Source organism: Panthera uncia, chromosome B4, assembly GCF_023721935.1.
Source record: "Panthera uncia isolate 11264 chromosome B4, Puncia_PCG_1.0, whole genome shotgun sequence".
Classification (NCBI taxonomy): Eukaryota; Metazoa; Chordata; class Mammalia; order Carnivora; family Felidae; genus Panthera; species Panthera uncia.
In genome coordinates this window covers 137,719,991-137,741,063 of record NC_064809.1, presented here as the reverse complement: position 1 = coordinate 137,741,063, position 21,073 = coordinate 137,719,991, and the positions used below count along the sequence as shown (strand labels likewise).

General features: G+C 56.0%; 2 protein-coding genes across 6 annotated transcripts in view; both read left to right on the top strand.

The window, feature by feature from the left end:
* Positions 1-752, top strand: part of TTLL8 (tubulin tyrosine ligase like 8) — a 66,539-nt gene extending 65,787 nt beyond the window's left edge. For 4 of the 5 annotated variants that reach the window (XM_049626556.1, XM_049626557.1, XM_049626554.1 and 1 more), the window contains 2 exons: positions 330-357; positions 443-752. In XM_049626556.1, coding sequence (XP_049482513.1) covers positions 330-357; positions 443-731 — 317 coding nt within the window. In that variant the 3' untranslated portion in view covers positions 732-752. The remainder of the gene's footprint in view (positions 1-329; positions 358-442) is intronic. The other variant, XM_049626555.1, reaches the window with a different exon arrangement.
* Positions 753-12,759: 12,007 nt separating this feature from the next.
* Positions 12,760-16,941, top strand: IL17REL (interleukin 17 receptor E like). The gene is made up of 11 exons (XM_049626735.1): positions 12,760-13,033; positions 13,217-13,326; positions 13,557-13,671; positions 14,220-14,359; positions 14,546-14,617; positions 14,698-14,752; positions 15,230-15,393; positions 15,462-15,506; positions 15,787-15,844; positions 16,050-16,495; positions 16,675-16,941. The coding sequence occupies exons 1-11, from the start codon at positions 12,784-12,786 to the stop codon at positions 16,939-16,941; spliced, it is 1,722 nt and encodes a 573-aa protein (XP_049482692.1). The 5' UTR covers positions 12,760-12,783.
* Positions 16,942-21,073: the final 4,132 nt, after the last annotated feature.

The window sequence follows — 21,073 nt, the reverse complement described above, 5'->3', positions numbered from 1 at the left end:
ATAAACATTAAAATTTTTAATAATAAAAAAAAGAACGAACTGGGGAGCTTCCGGCACCAGCAGAAGTTGGGAAGTAGTTGGCTCGGGGCCGGTCTGTCGGGTCCGGGCCCCACAGTTTCCTGACTGACCACTGAATGCAAGGCCTTGGGCTGGGCTTCTGCGGAGCCAGAACACGTGGACACGGAGGAGGAATGGGGGACTGTGGCACCCCCAGGCCCCTGCAGAGAGTGAGGGGCCGGGTGACTCTCCTGGTCCTTCGGGGCTGGGTTCAGGGGGCGGGACAGCAAGCGGCCGGGCTGACCTGTCACCCTCTCTCGTTCTGTCCTCAGGGCTTCGCCTGCAAGAACCGAGTGAACCGTGAGTACATCTCGGGCGGAGGGGGACTGGCTGCCTTTCCGGCCCTCATCCACCCAGGTCACCAGGGTCCCCTGTCCCCTCCCAGGGGCCAGAGCAGGGAGGCCTTCCTGCTCTGCACGGGCCTTCCCTGCCTGCCTCACAGGACAGAGCGTCCCCCGGATGTCCCTGCCCACCACCTGGCGCACGTGGGCAAGGCCCCCAGCTCACAACAGCGGTGTGCCTGCAGACACAAGTCGCCCCTTCCTGCTTCGTTGGACGAGGCCACCTTCCAAAGGGGCCACGCGAGTTGCCGCCCCAGCAGGAGTGTCTGGAAACCTCCATTTCCTCTTGTCAACTTGTCCAGTTTTGTCCAGTGCAAAATGGCCCCCATTTAAATATAGCTTCGTTGTCAGTCACGGCCTTGGCCGCATGGGTGAGGTCCCGCGTGTCCCTGGGGTGCCCCTCCCACCAGAGCGCTTCCCCGTTTCCCTTTGACCCGTAAGGCCGCGGACGAGTTTTCCAGTTTGATGCGGTCTCGTTTACCAGTCTCCTCTTAATGGGTTTTGTGGATCTGGGGGGATCTTGCAAGAAATTCTTCCCGGTCCTGAGGTGGTGACACCGTCTCCCGGTTTCCTGCTTTGCTGTGTTTCTAAGGGTTTAAAAGTGTCGTTTTCCTTTAGCTCTTTAATTCCCTGGGGTCTGTTTGCCGCCGGGGCTCCATCAGCGGCCCGACCACTTACCGCTCAGGTTGTGCGCTTACTGCGCCCACGCGGGGTCCGCTTTTCCAGCGGGGGGAGGGGGTGGCTGCCTCTGATCCCAGCTGGTTCCCGACGAGACGAGCGAGTCTCCCTCGTTCCTTTCTTTCCTCACCTGTGCCGCGAGATGCGGTGGCGGTGCGCGCCCGCGTCCCTGAACCCGCAGGTGCAAACTGGACGGTGGGAGTGACACGGGGGCGTGGCCCCGGGTGAGCTGGCTTATCTGCGGCTGCGCCCCCGATGGCGGGGGTGGGGGGGGCGGGGGGGGTCCCAGCCATTGATGACCCCCCGCGGGAAGGCGCACCTGCCCCCCACCCCGGCCCCCAGACCCGCGGCGGGAGCGGGAAGGCTCACCTGTTTCCCCCCCCCCCGCCCCCGCCCCCAGACCCGCGGCGGGAGCCGGCTGTCGGCGCCCCCCCAGTGCCAGGACCCCTCGTGAGACGGCCCCACACCGGGGAGCTTGAGGTGCCGTCGAGGCCGAACAGAGCGAGGACCGCAGAGGACGTGGACCGGGCGGGGGGCGGGGGAAAACCGTCACCCCGCTTCCAAACGCTGCACCAAGACGACAGGAGAGGGCGCTCTGTGGCCGGAGCTGCGCCTCCTGCGGGAACCTCAGGAAAACTGGTGTCAGGGACAGAGGCCAGACCCCTCACGGTGACATAAAAGGGTATAAGGAGTATAACAACGTCCCAACAGACAATGGAGGTGCACCAGAAAGGCACGCGAACTGTAAACTTTTATTTCAAAATTAGAAATTCTCGGAAGCGAGGTGACAGCACACAGAATGAGAAATAAAGGAAAAATAATTTTAGAAATGAAGACTTACAGTAGAAGAACCTGCGTGAACAGACCCGATACTAAACACCCAGAAGGGATACAAGGTGAAAAGGGGAAATTTACAAAAATAAAGAACTGAAAGAGAGGTTAAAATGATGTGTGAATAGATGGTATGTGTCGTAGGTTGGCAGAGAATGTCCAAAATACAGCTGATGTGCATTTCTTCTTTCTGAAGAAGCAAACCAAGGCCACAGAACAGATACTAAGAACTACACTTCCCGGAAGATTTCAAAAAAAATTTTTCTTGAAACTAGCTATTGAAAAGGCAAACCATGAACCCAAGAATATGGATTCTGAATATCTAACACCAAAACGTATTCTGGTAAACTTACTGGATCATAAAAAGAGAGAAATCTTTTGGGCAGGTAGGCAAAAAGAGCAGACAACTTACAGTGGAAAGAAAAGCATATTAGATCAGACTTTTCAACATTTTCCACCAGAAGGACGGTCAAACCCTAATGCACGGTGCAGTGAATATTACCACAATATTGTATTCCAGTCATCAGACTTGCTAAGGGACTGGATCTTAATTATCCCAAACTCAAAAAAGTAAAGATAATTATGTGACCCGGTAGAGGTGCGGTGGACACATCAGCCACATTGTAGTGTATAAATGTGTCAGATCGACGGGTTGTGTATCTTAAGTTTACACAATGTTGTGCGTCAAGTATATTTCAATGAAAGAACAGCCAACGTTCACGTACAGCACAACAAGCAGGGACACTGGGAATGTTTCCCCCAGGGGCCCCTATGAGGCACCTGCTAGGAATCTGTTCCCATGAGGAACAGCCAAGCCGCCTGATGAGACGAACGTGGGAATTAGGTGTGTAAATTACATACGCGGCTATTTGCGAGACTGTATGTGACAAGAGAGACAGTACGGAATGCCACGGCTTTATGTTCTGATGATGTAGGTAGGGAACAACCATGAAAAATGGGGAAAGATGAGAAAAGTATATGCCAAGACATGTTTTTACCATTTCTCATCATCCTGACTGTTGGCGCCGTGACTAAGACTTGCGCCTGTAACGTTGTTTGCATACAGCCAACGACAGTTAGGACGGGTTTGCCTTGTATTATCTCATGTCCCTGAGCATCCACATTTCAGCATGGAAGAAAGGAGAGGCAGATGTCATATAGAAAAGGTGAAGTAAAACCTTTACTCTGAATTGGTAACATAAGTATGACCTCGTGAGTCATACTTACATTTATATAAATATATTGCCACTCTTTCCACAGAAAAATTCTAGAACCAGTGACCAACGCATAGCCATGAGCCTCCCTAGTGCCCAGACTGTGGTCTTAAAATACCATTTCCCACCAGAAGGAACCAGGCAGGGCTTCTGAGAGAAGTGGCTGATTCCCAGTCTGGGGCAGAATGAGTATGGAAGAACCTGGGACATCTTGTCATACCAGAGAGCAAGGAAGCTATCAAAGACTGTGGTGCTTGTCAAAGGTACTTGGGAGACATCCTGAAGACCCTATTCGCCAAGTGGATATTATTTGAGCTTTAAAAAAAGAACAAGAATCGCAATAAATTGCAACCCATGTGTAAACCCATGTATTCATAATGATACCATTAAAAAAAAAAAAAAAAAGGAACTCTTCATCCTCTCTGGAGGACAGGGAATCAATTCATCATCTTGAAAACTGGGAAAGTAAAAGGAAAGAATCAAGCCTTGATTCTGCCTTGTGTGAATGCCACCTTGGAGTAAGTAGGTATTCCAGCTCATAAGTGGAAACAAAACCGTAGAATTCGATCGCCATTTTGCATCTCCCAGTGACAGAAGTGCTGGTGACAGCTAGCACTGTCACATGTCACATGTGGCCGAGGTCCAGACACAGCATGCCTCCTTGTGATGGCATTCAACACCAGCTCTAGCCTGCTAAAGATCTAGACCCTGAGAGCAACCAGACCTCTGGGTCCTGCTGCTGATTTGCCAGGAATACAAGGGCCTCAAGACGGGTGCTGGGCTGCACCCCTGAGGGCGCCTGGCCGGGAGGCTGATTCGGCAAAGGGGAGGAGACATGTAGACAGCCTGGATAAGCCAAGTTTGACAAATGGACAAGCCTCAGGTATAGTGTGTGAAGAGTGTGATCAAACCATAAAGAAATGCAAAATCGTTACGACGGAAGTCAGCGTGCTGGTTCTGGAGTGAATGACGGGGTTTGATTGGCTGGGGACTGGCCGTCTGGTGATGATCAGGCAATCTGCTCTGTGATAATTCACAAAGCTGTTTTTTGGGGTGAGCTTTTCGGTATCTAATTTTCATTTTTACATTAAAAAGCTTTAAAAAAAGGGTCCTAACATTTTATACGCTCTCACTCCTCCAATATGAATTTTTGATTATTTGTCAAATTTACTGAAAATATCAGTAGGTATTTTCCAATGTGTGTATTTTTTAATATTACCGAACAATTAACTCAGTTCCATGTTACCTGGACCATCAGTTTAGCCTCAGAGCCCCCAGGTTAGGGGGGCTTACCTCATTAACATAAATTCAGGTGTGGTTGAAAGTGGTTTGTTATAAAGGACCAAAGACACCTTCCAGGCTCTTATCTCTTGGGAAATTCCAAGGGTTTTAGGATCTCTGCACCAGATAATGGGCACAGACCAATATATATTTATTATTAGTTACAACATTACACATTTTGATAGGAATTGCATTGAATTTATTACTTAATTTGAAACAGAAATGACATCAGAGTTGAGTCTTCCAACCATGAACATGGTATGCCTTTCCATTTATTTACATCTTCCTCAAAACATTTATTTATGGTCTTTAGAGGCAGAAGGATACTGTAAACGGTTTCCTTATTTTATTGTATTTTCAGGTTGGTTTTGCTTGTGTAGAGCAATGCTGTTTTTGTATATTGATCTTGTGTCCAACACATTTGTTAAAAACTCTTTGTTATTTCAGGGATGCCTGGGTGGCTCAGTTGGGTAAGCGCCCGACTCTAGATTTCAGCTCAGGTCATGATCTCACAGTTCATGAATTCGACCCCCACGTTGGGCTCAGTGCTGGCAGCATGGAGCCTGCTTAGGATTCTCCTCTCTTCCCTCTCTCTGCCCCTCCCCAGCTCTCTCTCTCTCTCCCAAAAAACAAAACAAAACAAAACACCTCTGTTATTTCTAATAAATTTCCCATTGAGTCTCTTAAGTTTTTATGTATAAGTAATTGCATATTCTACAAATGATGACAGTTTATAAACGTATGGTTTTTGTTTGTTTCTGGTCTTATGGCCCTGGCTCCAATCACCAAGACAATGTTGAATGGGGAACCCTTGTCTTAGTTCTGATATTTATGGCAACGACTCCCCAGGCTTACCATCAAATATCAGGTGTATGAGGCCTTTGAAGTAGATGGCCTTGATCTAGACAAGGAGGTGCCTTCCTTTTCCTAGTTTTTTAAACATTCTTTTTAAACTTTGTGCATCTGTGAAGATAATCATATAGTTTTCCTCCTTTAATCTTTTAATGAGGTGAATTGTCCTGATAGATTTTCTCATGTTGACCACACTTACAGTCCTGAAACAAATCCTATCTGGTCATGTCTACTAAATTATTAAATCAAGTTGCTAAAATTTTATTTAGGATTTGCAACCATGTTCATAAGGGGGACTTTTACTTTATTGTGTGAGCCTTTTCAGAGCTAGCTGTGACCTCTGTCCTGCCCCTTCCCTCCCCTTCTGGGACGTCCTCAGACTCATCTTGGCCATTTTACTTCTCCACATTTCTTCATGTGTCTGCTGTGTTCCCCCCACACCCCACCCCCACCTTTTTTCTCTCTGCCGCCCTCTGGATCATTTGCTGTGATCATTCACTTCTCTAAGTCTCTGTTTGCTGAGGTCCAGTCCACTCTAAAAATCGTTTGTTGCATTTTTAATTTCTATTTCTGTGGGCTTCATTTCTAGAAATTCTGTTTGTTTCTTTGGAATGTGCTTGGTCCCTCTTTGTAGTTTTCCCCACTGCACGTTTTTTCAAGCTTGTCTCAGCATGGTTGGTCTGTAGCTCACATCCGAGGTACCCGTCACTGGAAGGCTCTGGGGGGTTGTCCAAAGCCTGTTTCTGCTGGTTCTCCCTCTTGTCACTTTGTTTTCTGGACTATTTATCTTTAAATATGTCTGCTCCCGCCTGGGTGGCGCAGTCAGTGAAGCATCCAACTCTTGATTTTGGCTCAGCTCATGATCTCATGGTTCACGAGTTCAAGGCCCCGTGTGGGGCTCTGCGCTGACAGGGAGGAGCCTGCTTGGGGTTCTCTCTCTCTGCCCCTCCCCCACGTGTGCTCACTGCCTCTAGGGCTCTCGCTCTCTCTCTCTCTCTCAAGATAAATAAACTTAGAAAATAATTTGTGTGCTCAGTGCCCTTGAGAAATGATTCTTGGCATTCTCCGAGGCCTAGGATGAAGGGGCTTCTCCAGCCCAGATTCACGTCTGTTTCTGAGCAGTACCCAGGGGTAGTGCCTGACTGTCAGGGCCATCGGGACCATTTTGAATTGAAAAACAGGTTGAGGTCTCACGGACCTTCCTAGAGATGCAAACCAGGGCTGGGAACCAGCACCCTAACCCACCAGAGGTTGCGGGAAGCTCTCTCTTCCTCCCTGCCTGCTCAGACCAGCCACCGCCACACGGGGCCAAGGGTTGGGGTGTCCCTCCCGGCTCCCCCCACCCAGGGCGACACGGGGGCAGCTCTGTGATGCCCTCAGCAGACGTGGCTTCCTGTGCACTGCATCCCTCTGCCCTTTCTCCGGCTGTGGCCTGAGGATCCTGATTCTTTCATCACCTTTCACAAGCTTTGGGGAGGCTTTTTATATGTACGGCTTTTCGTCCAGCGGTCGCTGTCTTCAGCAGCAGGCTGGCCCAAAGGGCCGGGTCCACCGCGTCGCGGGAAGCGAACCCCCGCTTGTTTTTAAACACACAGAAGCTTTCTTTCTCCCCCTCTTCCTTTGTCAATATGCATTTGAATTCACCATCGTGTTTGACCAACTCCTGTGTTCCCTGTTCCCTTTTGTAACCTACTTCTTCCTTTTGGGGTCCTATTTCTGCTTTTTAAAATACATCTGTTAGGCCTTCTTCTAGTAAGGCCCTGCGGCAGTTCTGAAAACCGTTTAGAGACCAAGTGTGTTTACTTCTCCCTGGGTCTTCGTGACAGACTTGGGGTTCACGATGAAATCCACAGAACGACAGTGTCTTGTTTTCCGGTTTTGCACCACAAATAGTCGAGCATGCCTGGATCTCTTCGCCTTTCCTCTAGATACCCTCTCCCCATTTTGTCAGGCTAATTTGGGACAAGAGCCTACTCTTAGACATTTTATTTTAAATAAGCAGCTGTCCGGGGTGCCTGGGTGGCTCGGTCAGTTAAGCGTCCGACTTCTGCTCGGGTCATGATCTCAAAGTTCGTGGGTTCGAGACCCACGTCGGGCTCTGTGCTGATGGCTCGGAGCCTGGAGCCTGCTTCGGATTCTGTGTCTCCTCTCTCTGCCCTTCCCCCACTTGTGCTCTGTCTCTCAAAAATGAATATATGTAAAAAAAATTTTTTTTAAATAAGCAGATTTCCATCCATATAGTTCACTATTTTCCATGCTGACCACGAGCCTTTCTTTTCAATGGCTCTACCTTTTTTTTTTTTTTTTTTTTTTAAGATTTTATTTTTCAGTAATCTCTACACCCAGCGTGGGACTCGAACTCCCAACCCCCAGATCAAGAGTCACGCGCTCCTCCAACTGAGCCAGCCAGGCGCCCCAAGCCTTTTTTAAAAAATTATTGCTTTATTTTTCCCACTTCTGGTCTTGTGTAAATTAAAAATTTTTTAAATGTTTATTTATTTTTGAGAGAGAGAGTGAGTGGGGGAGGGAGAGAGAGACACACACACACACACACACACACACACACAGAATCCAAAGCAGGCTCCAGGCTCTGAGCCCCGAGCTGTCAGCACAGAGCCCGACATGGGGCTCAAACCCACGAACTGCAAGATCATGACCTGAGCTGAAGTCGGACACCTAGCTGACTGAGCCACCCAGGCGCCCCATGGTCTTGTACAACTTTAAACTGGGTTGGGAGAAACCCGCTCCTCTGGGGCCAGGCTCAGCACCGCATCTCGCCAAGGACACCACCTGCCTCTTGTGCACATTGTAGACGAGCAGGAAGGAGGAAATTGCTTTATGGCATTATTGACATACGGCCGACCTAAAACAGACTGTATATATTTTAAATATCCAGTTTGCTAAGGTTTTACGTGAAACCTGTGAAACCATTACCTCCGTCAGGATAATGGACAACCACATATCTGCTTTCTTTCCATAGCGATTAGCTCACATTTTCTCAAACTTTAGATGCATGGAATCAGGCAGTGGGTACTCTTGTGTCTGCATTCTTTCGCTCGGCATAATCATATCTGGATTCATCCGCGTGTGGCGTGTGTCAAAAGCCCGTCGCGCTGGATGGCTATGCCACGGTCTGCTTGCCCACTCACCTGCTGATGAACATTTGGGCTGTCTCCAGGTTTTGGCTTCTAAAAACGAAACCACAATCAACATTCATGGGCAAGCCTTTCTCATCACTCTGGGGTGAATATCAAGGCATGGGATGTCTGCATCGTACAGCAGGTGTACACTTACCTTCTAAAAAATTGCCAAATCGTTTTGTAAAGTGGTTGTGACATTTTCTGTTCCCGCCAGCAGTGTGCGAGGATTCTTATGCCTGGACATCCTTGTCTACACTCGGTGTGGTCGGTCCTTTCCATCTGAGCCATTCCACAAGGTAACACTAGCTCATTGTGGCTTAAGTTTGCATTTCCCTAACGTCTGTCGATGTTGAGCCTTTCCTCACGGGCTTCTCTCCCACTTTTATCTTCCGTGGTGAAGAATCTGTTCAATATTACTCTTTACTGGGTTGTTGGTTTCCTTGTTATTAAATTTGGAGAGCTCTTCACACGTTCTGAATACAAGTTCCTTACCAGGTATATGATCTGCAAGTATTTTCCCTCAGTCTGTGACTCGTCTTTTCATTCTCTTACCAGCATCTTTCAAAGATGAATCTTTGGCAGGCATCCAAATGTTTTTACACGTTGTTTTTTCATTTTCATTCAGTTCAAAGTAATTTCTTATTTCCCTTTTCGTGTCTTCTTTGTCCCAAGGGTTATGTAGAAGTGTATTGTTTAGTTTTCAAATGTTGGGAAATTTTCCAGGAATATTTTATTGATTTCTAATTCCATTTTGATCAGAGAAGATGGTTTGTTTGATCTGAATCCTTGTGAATTTACTGAGACTTTTATGTGCCAGAACATAGTCTCTCTTGATAAATGTTCCATTTGAAAAGCATGCAGACTCTGCTGTCATTGGTGGGGTGTTCTGTAAATGCCAATCAAGTCAAGCTGGTAGGTTGTGTTATACAAGGTCACTCTATTCTTTCCGGTTTTCCGCCTGCTAGTTCTGTCAAGTATAGAGGAAAGACTATTGCAGCCAACTATAGTTGTGGGCTCGTCTCTTCCCCCCTGTATTTTTATCAGTTTCGTTTTACGCACTGTGAAACTATGATATTATGTGCATAATATCAGTTCTGGATGTTGTGTCCTCCTGATGAATGGTTCCCTCTGTTACTGTGAAATGAATATCCTTATCCCTGATAATATCCCATTCTTTGCCATGAAATCCATGTTGTCTGGTAACAGCTACTCCAGCTTTCTTTTGATTAGCCTTAGCATGTTGTGTCTTTTTGCATTTGTGTCTTTCTATTTAAAGTGTATGCCTTATAAGCAGTTTACAGTTGGGTGTTGCTTTTCTGTACAGTCTGAAAATCTTTGCCTAACTGTGGTATTAAACATTTATGCTTAATATGATTATTGAGATGGTTAGGTTTTTTAAATTTTTTAAATGTTTTTATTTATCTTTGAGACAGAGAGAGACAGAGCATGAGCAGGGGAGGGGCAGAGAGAGAGAGGGGGACACAGAATCCGAAGCGGGCTCCAGTCTCCGAGCTGTCAGCGCACAGCCCTATGCGGGGCTCGAACTCACCGCGAGATCATGACCTGAGCTGAAGTCGGATGCTCAACTGACTGAGCCACCCAGGTGCCCTGAGACGGTTAGGTTTAACTGATCTTCTTCCTATTTGTGTTTTGTTCCATCTCTTCTTCATTAACCTTTTCTTGTTCTGCCTTATTAGTTATTTCTGTGTGTGTGTGTGTGTGTGTGTGTGTGTGATTTCATTTTATCTTCTTAGTTGACTTATTAGTTCAAACTGTTATTTTAGTGATTGCTTTGGTGTTTTTTTGTTTTGCTTTTTGGATTTTTTTTTTTTTTTTGGCATTTATAATATACATCTTTAACTCCTTCGAGTCTCCCTTCAAGTGATAACGCAGCACCTCACAAATAGCCTACGATCCTACCCTTGGCAGCTCCACTCCTGCCCTCTGGGCATTTATGCTGTTGTAGTCACACCTTCTCCCCCTCATGATTTTTTTCATCTTTCTTACACTTGGCACTCACCAAGCTTCCTGGATCTGCGAGTTTACAGTTTTCATCAAGTTGGGGAGATATCTATCACTTCTTCAAGATTTTGTTTCATCCCCCCTTCCTCTGGGGATTCTAATTACACATGCATTAAGTCACTGAAGTTGTCCTGCCAAAGCTTCTACTGTTATACCATCATCATCGTTATCTCTTTCCATTTACTTTTGGATGCTTTCTATTGCCATGTTAGCTTCCCCGGTCTTCTTTTCTTTTAATATCTCATCCGCTATTAATCCCATTTGATGTATTTTTTCATCTCAGACATTATAGTCTTTCTCTAGAAGTTGGATTTGAGATCTATCTACCCATCTATCCAATCTTCCATATCTATAATTAACTTTTCGAACATACGGAATACAGTTATAATAATTGTTTTAATGTTCTTGACTAACAATTCTAATACCTGTATCAGTTTCAATTAATCGATTCTTCTCATTATAGACTGTATTTTCCTGGTTCCTTGCATGTCTTGTAATTTTTTATTGGATGGCAGACACCGTGAATTTTACCCCGTTATGTTCTGGATATGTATTTTTGTTCGTACAAATATTGTTGAGGCTTTCCTGGAATACAGTTAAGTTACTTGCAAACAGCTTAAACTTTTTGGGGTCTCGCTTTTAAGACACGTTGGGCGGGATGAGAGCAGCAATCAGTCTGAGGCTAATTATCCCCTACTGAGGCAAGACTCGCGTGGGTGGCACCTACCCAGTGCCCGGCTGAGAACGGGAACTATTCTCGGCCCCGTACGAGTGCAGGACACTCTTCCCTCAGATCCTCTGGGCCGGTTCCTCCCCTGCCTCCGGTAGTTCCCTCACGTGCGTGTGCTGACCTGTGCCTGGCAGGGTGGACGTTCTTCGCGGTTCTCTCCGAAGCCTTCTCTCCTGTCTCACACTCCGTCCTGCTAGTGCTGGTGCTTTGGTCGGCCCAGGCTCTCTGCCCGTTTCCTCGACTCAGGGAGAGTGCCGGGCTCCTCCGGATCCCCTCCCTCCACCACAGCCTGAAAACGCTCTCGAGACACTGGCGCACGTGCGGAACTCACGTATGTGTCCCCTGTGCCAAGGACATCGCTCTCCTTCTTTTCCTCGTGTCATGTCGTGAAACCACCGCTCCACATATTTCGTCTGGTTTTCCAGGCTGTGTCAGGCAGGAGGGTAAACCTCACCACCATGACTCCATCTTGGCCACAGTGGGATCCACGGAGCCGGACTTCTTTCCCATGAACGTATTCAGGTCTCGTGGAGTCTGTTTCTGAAGCCAGTCAGTATGGGCCCTGTTGAGTGACAGGCTCCACAGTGCCTTACCTACCACAGCATGTTTGTCCGTGCCCCCGTGGTCGGGCCACTGGCCTCCTGCAAAGACCTGCCTTCTCCATAGACCATCTGCTTGCATTCCATCTGGAGAAGGTCCCTGAGCAGAAGCAGCCTGTGGCCCCAGGCTTGGGGACAGATGGCTGCTCTGTGCCTTCAGGTCAGCGCCTCAGGCCTCGAGCGCTAGGGCCTTTGAGGAGCGCCCGTTCCCGCCTCGGTCTCACCGCAGAGGCGTCTGGTCGCCATCTTCCTCTGCCTCCCCCTTGATTTGCATGTCAGCGCCTCAGCCTGGTCTGACAGGCTGTGATGCCTGCACTTCCCCTGAGTTCTGTCCCCAGTGACGTCCTCCTCATATGCCCTGTGGGACCCTGGGGGTTCTGAGCCCCCGAAGCACCCACTGAGCACATGCACCTTCCCCTCCCTGGACACATGGTCCCACCGCGGGGTTGCTCCCTCCACCTCACGTGGCACCAGGCCTGAACGCCACCTCTCATGCCTGCAGACGAGCCACAGCCCTGCACGCAGGAGGGCACCCGGGCCGCTGACTCTGGGGGGCACAGGCCTCCCCAGGGCTCCACGGCTCGTGTGGAACTAACTCCACTGTCCCCCAAGTCCCCAGCTGCAAGCCCGGCCAAGCGAAGGCCACGACTGCTGCTCAGCCCTAGGGCCTGCCCCAGCCCCAGCCCCGCCAAGGCCTCCGGGCCAGTCCTGCCTGCACTAGGGCAGCCGCTGGCCTGTGAACAGAGCCCGAGGCTGCATGACATTGGGGTCATGACCCAGGGGCCCCTAGCAGGCCTTTTCTGTTGCTCATCTTTGAAGATGGGCGATGGGGCTTGCCAGCTTATGGGAAGGCAGGCTCCATTCACCCCTGCACCCCAGGCAGGGCAGCAGCCACCCACACTCAGGTGTGGCCTGCTCCCGGGCCTGGCCCCACTCCTGATCCCCAACAGACAGTTGGCTCAGGGGCGGGTCCACTACTCACTGGGGGCCAGCTCCCTGATGGCTCTGGGGCGAGATGGTGAGGACCCCTCCCCAGACATGCAGCCCGAGGGCTCCCCCCAGGCCGGGCCACCCACACGGCCTAACCGGGGTGCTGGGGGAGAGCCCCGTGGCACTCACCCTCATCTCCCCTCCTCAGGGAATATTCTTAGCAGCTTCTGCCGGCAGTCCCCTTCGTCCATGTCCAGGTCCATCCTGGAGGCCCTGACGCTCTCCACTGCCATGAGGTGTGCCCCCCACGACGGTTGCTCCCTGCTCCTGCGTGTGCAGGCCTCCCTCACGCTGCACGGTGAGAGGCCTCGGGGTGTGCTGACTGGGAGGGGGGTGGGCTCCGGGCTCCTTTAGCCCCCACCATCCGACGGGCCCGGTGGGGCAGGGCGGCCCCACTAGCCGCACATCGCGGAGAGAGGAGAGGAGGACAGGATTCACTGCCCCATCTGACAAGCCCTGCCCGGTCCCTCCCTTCACCCAGAGAGCCTGCGGGGCCTGGAGGCCTGCTCCATGAGCCTCGACACCCAGGAGACCCAGTGTCAGAGCGTGCGGGTCTCAAGGGCCTCCCACCGACTACGTGTGGGGCAGCAGGTGAGGCCAGGGCCTGACCCACACCTGCCGGGCCACCCAGCCCAAGCCTTTGTCAGGCAGGGGCAGCTGTCCCGGGGCTGCCCCCCCTTCCTCGACACCCGACCGACCCGATGCCCGAGGAACGGGCACCCCCTCTGCGGAGCTCCGGCTGTGCCCGGCGGGGCTGGCCTGGCGGGGGGTGGGTAGGTGGAGACCCCAGGTGCGCCTGGCTCACACCTGCACCTGCCCAGCTCCAGGTGCACTTTGAATGCTTCGAAGTAAGCGTGGCCCAGAGCCTCTACGTCACCCTGAGGACAGTGCCCCACTTCTGTGGGGTCTGGCTGGACCAACAATACCACGTGGAAGGTGAGAGCCCCTGCGGCGAGCCCCGGCACGGCTGCCTCTGGCGTCTAGGGACCGACTCGGGGTGGGACACGCGAGGAAGGGGGCAGGGCCCCATGCTGCACAGCTCCCAGCAAGCGCCTTGGCTTAGCTCCGGGTCACGGCCTCCCTGGAGAGGCGGGACTTCTTTCTGTGGAGCACATGTGCAGAGGCCCACCCGGGTGTGCGGCTCCTGGGGACAGAGTGGCTGGGCCCACCATTGCCTATGCGTTTGCAGACTGCAGAGACCAAGACGTGGGGAGGAACCTGCCCTTCTGCTTTGGTGAGGCCCCCTCCCCGGGTGGGACCACAGCCCCGCAGCCCCTGGGAAGCCCCGCAGGTTGCTGCGGGCACCCACCGCCCTCCCACCGGGATCTTCTGCCCGCCCCACTTGGGAGATCACGATGGGTCCCCAGGTGCCTAGGGCTGGCAGGGGTCACCACCTCGAGGCTCTCGGGACAGGTGGGGACCTGTGTCCAGTGACCTCTAGTCCCAGCGTGGCCTCCACCTGCCGCCCGCCCGCCTTTTTGTAGCCGGGAAGTTCTCCTACTGGGTAGACCGCGGCCGCAAGGTCATTCTGGTACAGGTGCCCGAGGCTCGCGCGGACTCCGACTACTACGTGCGGCTCTGCCTCAAGTGGTTCACCTGTGAGGACATGGGTGCCCCAGTGCGGGTGAGCCCGGCCCCGGACACCGCCTCCGGGCCCAGACCAAGTTCCGCCCCACACCCGAGCCCGGGCTCCACCCGCCCACAAGCCCCAGGCCCCACCCACCCCGGGCCGTCACGCCCCGCCCCGTCCCAGCCCAGGCCACGCCCACCCACCGGGCCCCCAGCCCCTGAGCCCTCCACTCCGCTGCAGGTGACGGTGAACAGGGTCTCCAGCGCCGTCTCTCTGCCCTACAGCCGAGAGCTGCCGTGCCTGTGCCTTGAGGTCAGTGAGCGTGTGGCCTTCACTGCTGGGAGGAGACGAGGGAAGGGCAGGACCTGCGCTGACCCCGGCCCCTCCCGCAGGGCTGGTCTGCGACCCCTGACGCAGTGCGGATGCAGGCCTGTCCCTTCGAAAATGGCAAGTGCCCCGTGGTGTGGAGTAGGGGGCGGGAAAGGTGAGCGCGTCCAAGGTGCCTGGCAGGGTGGGGCCGGGCCGGCCCAGGTCCTTGAGCGTGCCTCAGGCAACACGTAGCCGAAGGGGTGTCCCAAGCAAGCCCTTTCAGTGGCAGAATCTGCAGACATGGGTGTGCCCGCGTGCGCGCGCCCAGCGTACACGTGTGCACGAGCCCCGGCCCTGCTCACCCGGAAGAAGAAGCAAGTGTTGTCGAGAGCGGCTCTCTGGGGGGTGGAGGAGTGTTACCCTGCGCTGGGCTCTGCTCCCTGACACCGCACAGGCACACGGACACACACACACACACACACACACACACACACTCTCTTGGCCAGGGCCCAGAGACCCGCAGGGAAACTGCACCTGAGTCTCGACGTGGCCCAGCAGTCCCTGAAGCAGGTGCTGGGCTCAGCTGACTGGAGCCCCTGGGGAGGGTCCCTGCAGACACAGAGGCACTGTGGGACGCCATCCGCTACCACCCCGGAAGCCAGGCACTGAGCTGGGAGCCCGCCTGTCCCGTGAGCGGCCACGTGAGCCTGTGCTGGCGCCCGGAGCCAGGGGCCCTCTGCCACGAGCTGGAGCACTCCGGCCGGTCGGCACGGGGCAGGGTGAGTGGCCACCCGGCGGGGTGGGGGTGGGCACGGACGGCCAGGGCCTGACCCGAGCCCCCCCACAGGTGCAGTACCCGCTGGTGGACACACAGCCCCAGCTCTGCCTGAAGGTGAGTGGGCCGGCGCCAGCCTGGAGCTTAGGGAGAGGCAGCAGGGAGGCCGGCAGAGGGGTCGGCAGAGGGATCGGGGCGTGGGGGCGGGGACGTGCAGCCACACTCACTCCAGACCTTGCCCGGCCCTGGGGTCCAGCCTCCCAGTGACCCCCTCTGCCCCCAACCCTGGTCTGACAGCGGGTGCAGCTGAATGGCTCTGCGGGAAGGAGCCCCAGCCTGCCCGAGCCCCCGGCCACCCCCCACCTGCCACAGCTCACCCCTCATGTCCTCTCTGCAGTTCTCCACCGGCCGGGGCTTCTGGGTGAGGTGCCCTTTCGAACGACTAGGCTTCCCAGGTGAGCTCTCCATGGGGCCGCAGGGCAGGGAGGGGGCCTGCGCCTTTTGCTGTGCGGTTGCAGCAAATAACGCCCTTTTCTGCGCTCCGAGAGATGCCTCGTGGCCAGGCAGGCAGGATGACAGGGTGCCGGGTCAGTGAGAAGGGGAGTGGAAGTGGCGGGGGGCGGAGGGGGGGCTGCTGGGCCTCAACGCTCCACCCCACAGCCTGGAAGATGACTGTCCGGCCAGCCGCGTCTCAGGGCCACCTCCGAGTCACCTTCTTCTCGCCCAGCGCTGCCAGCTTCAAGGTGCACCTGTGTCACCAAAGGAAGATGTGGCCCCCTGCCTGCCACCCAGCGATCCGGGCCACGCCTCTCCCTCCAGCCTCAGTGAGCCAGGCGGGGTGGGCGCCTTCCTGGGGAAGGTGGTTGACCCCTTGGCTTCCCTGGAGACCGCCCGGTGTGGAGGGGTGCGGGGCTGCTCTGCTGTGTGTGACACCTGTGTCACTGTGCCACAGCGACACACTACGGCCGGTCTTGCCCCCCACCCCCACTTCCCACGACCTGCCCCTCTCCCAACCCAGGGTGGCTTCATGGCTGACTCCGCGGTTGCCTTCGTGGACATCCCCAGGGACGAGGCTTGTGCCCCCAGCACCTGCATCCAGGTGGGTGGTGCCGCCCCACCCCACCCCCACCCACCTGCTCCAGTCCCAGACCTGTTTCCCTGCCATCAGCCCACAGGGGAACTCCTGCCCCCCAAAGCTCCTCTCCAGGCTGTCGCTCTGGGGGACACGGTTGGGGTGCAGGGAGGGGGCCGCGGGCTGACCGAGCTGCCCCCCCTCCGCCTGCAGGGCTGGAGGACCGATGTGCACTTCTCCACCCCCCAGCAGCTGTGTGATCTTCAATGCAGTGAGTGCCGGGCCTGGGCCTCGACCCCGGGGGTGCGGGGGCAGTGGACGCTCACGGGCCGCAGGAGGCCGGGGCTGGACCCCATCCGCAGCTCAGAGCCGGTCGCTGGCTCTCACTCTCAGGGCGGGGGTAGTGTGCGCTGCTCGGGAGACCGGGCGCCAGTGGGGGACAGAGGGGCCACCTGCCTTGGAGTCAGGCCAGGCTTCTGAGCCAGGGCGAAGCCAGGCCGGACGGAAGGTAGGGGCCCGGCCCCACCCCCACCCCCGAGGTCCATCCTTGGGCACCCGCGGTGCAGCTTCCTCCTCCCTGCGTGTCCACCACCCCTGGCCGGGGCTCTGGTTCCAACTGTCGGGGGCCTCGGGACGTCCATCAGCCCGCCTTCACCCACCCAAGCCGCTTAGGCCCAGACTCCTGGGATCTCGGGCTTAGCAAGAGGCAGAGCGAACCGTGTAGGTCCTGGGTGTGCCTGCGGGGCCTGAGAAGGGCACCGGGCTGTTAAGTGGGAGTGGGCATCGCCACCTGCATGTGTGGAAGCCCTCTGGCTGCTGACGGAGAGTGGACGGCAGGAGCCCTGGAGGGAGAGGGAGATGGGAAGGGGCTCGCACCCAGGCCTCGGGGCGGCTCGCACCCTTTCCAAAGCTGGTGGCCTGGCCAGGGCCTCTTACACCCGTGTCTTCCAACCCCTCCCAGCCCCCAGAGGAGCTTTTCAGTCAAGTCTGGGCCCCCATTCCTCAGCCAAGATCCCCTCCAGCAGATCACAGGCCAAAGGGGCGACGGTCACCCCTGAGGGCCCGTATCTGGGGCGGGGCTCCACCGCCTGCCAGCCAGGTGACCTGGGAGCTGACCCCAGCCACCGCCAGAACCTCCATGCCACACCGGGTGAGTCCCAGGGTTCCAGGGACCGGCCTGTGAGCAGAGAGACCGGGCTGCTTTGGGGGTCTAAGTGGACTGCCCCCGAAGAAAGGACGGGCAGCCTGGAAAGGCCTGGAAGGGCCTAGAAGGGCCTGCCCAATGAGCCCGGAGCATTTGGAGCCCACGGCTCCCTCTCCTTCCCCCGGCCACACAGCTGGGGGTGAGCTGGAGGAGGCTGTGCCCCCAGACAAGGTTGGTATTGTGTAGACTGAACCAGCACTCCCGTCCCTCTCTTTCCAGCTGCCACCCAGGGGACAGCGGACTGAGGCCAGGAGCCTCACGGAGCACAAGCAGGTGCCCTGGCTGAATGCCGGGGTGCAGAGGGCTCACATCTGGGGCTCCGAGCCTCTGGCAGCAAAAGCCAGGCCTCAGAACTTAGAGGTGGCTCGCCTGCACACGGGCTGTGGGGCCGGCCACCTTGCGTCTCCCCAGCCGCGCACAGCTCCCTGGGGGCCCTCAAGCTGGGCGGGGAGCTTTGGGTCAGATGAAGGGCCCTCAGCCCCTCCCTGAACCCCCTGCTGAAGGCCACGGAATGGCTGGGTGGGCTGCCCTCTCTCCTGGATGGCCTGGCCTCCGACCTGTCCCGTCTCAGCTTGGTGCAGGCTCCCTCCGGACCACCCGGGGTCACGGCCACCATCCCTGGCCCCTGCCTGAGCACTGGAAAGTAGAGTGCGACCCCACACTTGCTACGGCTGACCAGGCTCCGTTGGCCCAGGACCACCCACCCCCAGCCCCTGCCCAGAGCGCTCCCATACTGACTGTCCACATGCTAGCAGGGCGGCCCCCCACTGCCCAGGCGGGGCCTCCGCCCGGCCCCCTGCACCGACCCTCCCAGAGCTCAGGTCACCTTGCACAGCCAGTCGGGCCAAGGCTGGCCACTTCCTGTGGCCTCAGGAGCCACCCGCAGGGATGTGCCCTTCTCAGAAGTGTCATTAAGGGCCACTGTGTGCCATCTGTGCTCAAGGACCACAGAGGGACCCTTGGCCCTGCAGCGTGATTTCCACACCCAGGCCAGGGGTCGCCCAGCGGCCGGCCCGGCAGATGTGCCCCCACAGAACTGTCCTGCTTGCTCACAGGCACTGCCAGGCTGTCCCTCCTGCATCTGGAGTCCCCGCTCGTGTCCACCTGACCACAGTGGCCCCCCACCAGGCACCCGGGGCCTGGCCCCCTTCCCGCCCTGCAGGGGGTGGGGAGGGGGGTGGCTACAGCAGACCAGGAGTGGGCAAAACCAGTAAACACTTGTGCGCCTAGCTCGCCTCTTCGCTTGAGGACAGACGCGGGGTCTGCAGGGCGACGGAAGCCCTGCGGCAGGTGGGGTGGGGGAGGGTTATGGCGCCCAGCTGTACCTGTTAAAATGGGGGGGGGGGGGCGGGATGGCCGAGGAGGCGAGGGCGGAACCACAGGCCGCAGACAGGGCCTGCTGCCCTCCCCCCGCGACCCCCACCACGTACGAGCCCCAGGCTGTCCCCCGAGGACACCCCATAGGCTGGAGATGCCAATACCTCGGCGGCCTGCCCGGGGCCATGTATGGGAGGGACAGTGGGAGGAGAGGGGTGTTCCGCTGGTTCACCCCTGCTGGCGCTCAGCCCGGAGATCCGCCCCCCACACTGAAGGGGTGGAGCAAGGGGGCGCCCTTTCCTGCAACCCCCTCCAGCGTCTGGTCCCCGGAAAGGGGCCGTGAGAGGCCGGGTCAAACAGGAGCTGAAAGGAGGGTGAAAGGGGGGTGGGCGGAGGGGCAGAGAGGCCTCACCCTCGGGTCCCAGGCCACCCACCCCCATCCCAGGTCAGGGTTTCGGGGGTGGCGGGCTGTGGTCTGCGCTCACCACGTTTTCGCATTGCCCGGCCCTTGGAGGCGAGGGGTCCTCTTACCCCCCCAACACCGTCTGCCCGCGGTGCCCCCTCCCCGTCAAGGCGCAGGGCAGGGAGGGGGACTGAGCGCTGGCTACGGCTGTGCCGCCCCTGCCCTGCGTTCCTGCTCCCCTCACCTGGACCATCCGGGCTCGGACCCAGGGCTACCCCCGAAAATCCTCACCTGCCGGGAGGTGGAGCAGGGAGGGGGTGCGGGAGCAGACCAGAGGCGGGCGCCTTCAGGACTTGCGGGAGCCCTGGCCTTCCACGGGTGGGGGAGACCGAGGCCCAAACAGGCTATGACTGCGAGCCTGTCGAGGACATTCGGGGCTGTAGGAACTGGGGTGAGGAGGGGCCTCCTCGGGCACGGCTTCCCGGCCGTCCGCGTGTGTGCTGCCACCAAGTGGCAGTGGCGCTCAGAGATCAACCTCCAAGCCAAGATCTTAGGCCACACCCAGCGCCCCCTGGCCTGGCAGGCCCGCTTTGACCCGTAACACCCTCCCCCATCCCAGGCCACTCCTGTCCAGGAGAAAGACGCTGAGGAACTCAGGCCCCAGGATGGGAAGGGCTAAAGGTAGGTGGCTAGGTCACCCCGGCCGGGGCTCTCACTTGACCCACAGGGAGTCTTTGGGACATCTGTGTGCCTCATTCATTCACGCATTCATTCACCCATTTCTCAAGCAGGTGCTGAGTACCACTGGGTGCCCCACTGACCCAGCATCAGGAAGTAACATTGACAAAGATCCCCGCCCTTGCAACTGGGGACCAAGCCTGGGTCTGCCCTGGACCGAGGGCCTGATTGGGTCAGGATTCTCAGTCCTGAAGCCCAGGCAAACGGGGACCGTTCATCACCCTGCCAGGAGCTGAGTTTTGCGTGCGGGAGACAGACGACTAAATACATACATTATATGGGGTGCCCCGCGCCAGGCTGAGGCTGGGGAGAACGAGGCGGGAAAGCAGACAGGAAGTATGGGAGAGGGCACCTTGTGAGCTGAGACTGCAGAGGTGAAGGGCCATGAGCTGCCTGGTTCTAACGGGATCTGACAGGTGAGAGATGGGATCTGACAGGCAGGCAGGTGGGGCCATGGGACGTCCAGCATGGACACTATGGGTATGAGCAAAAATGACCAACATTTCGGCCTCAGTGACTGGAAGGCAGAGCTCCATGGGCTGAACAGGGGACACAGCAGCTATAGTTAGTGTTTGGCCCTGGTGAGTTTGAGCTACCTATTGGACATTCATTCATTTACCAGGACTTATGTAGTGACTGCTGTGTGCCTACTCCCTCAGTGAACAACATAGACACAGGCCCCTGCCCGAGGCAGAGGAGCAAGGCAAAAAAACCCCATAAAACAGTGAGTACATTATCTGGGATGTGAAAAGGGCATTCAGAAAAGGCAGAGGGGTGCCTGGTGGCTCAGTCGGTTAAGCAACCGACTTCAGCTCAGGTCATGATCTCCGCAGTTCGTGGGTTCGAGCCCCGCATCGGGCTCTGTGCCGACAGCTTGGAGCCTGGAGCCTGCTTCTGATTCTGTGTCTCCCTCTCTCTGTTCCTCCCCTGCTCTTTCACTGTCTCTCTCT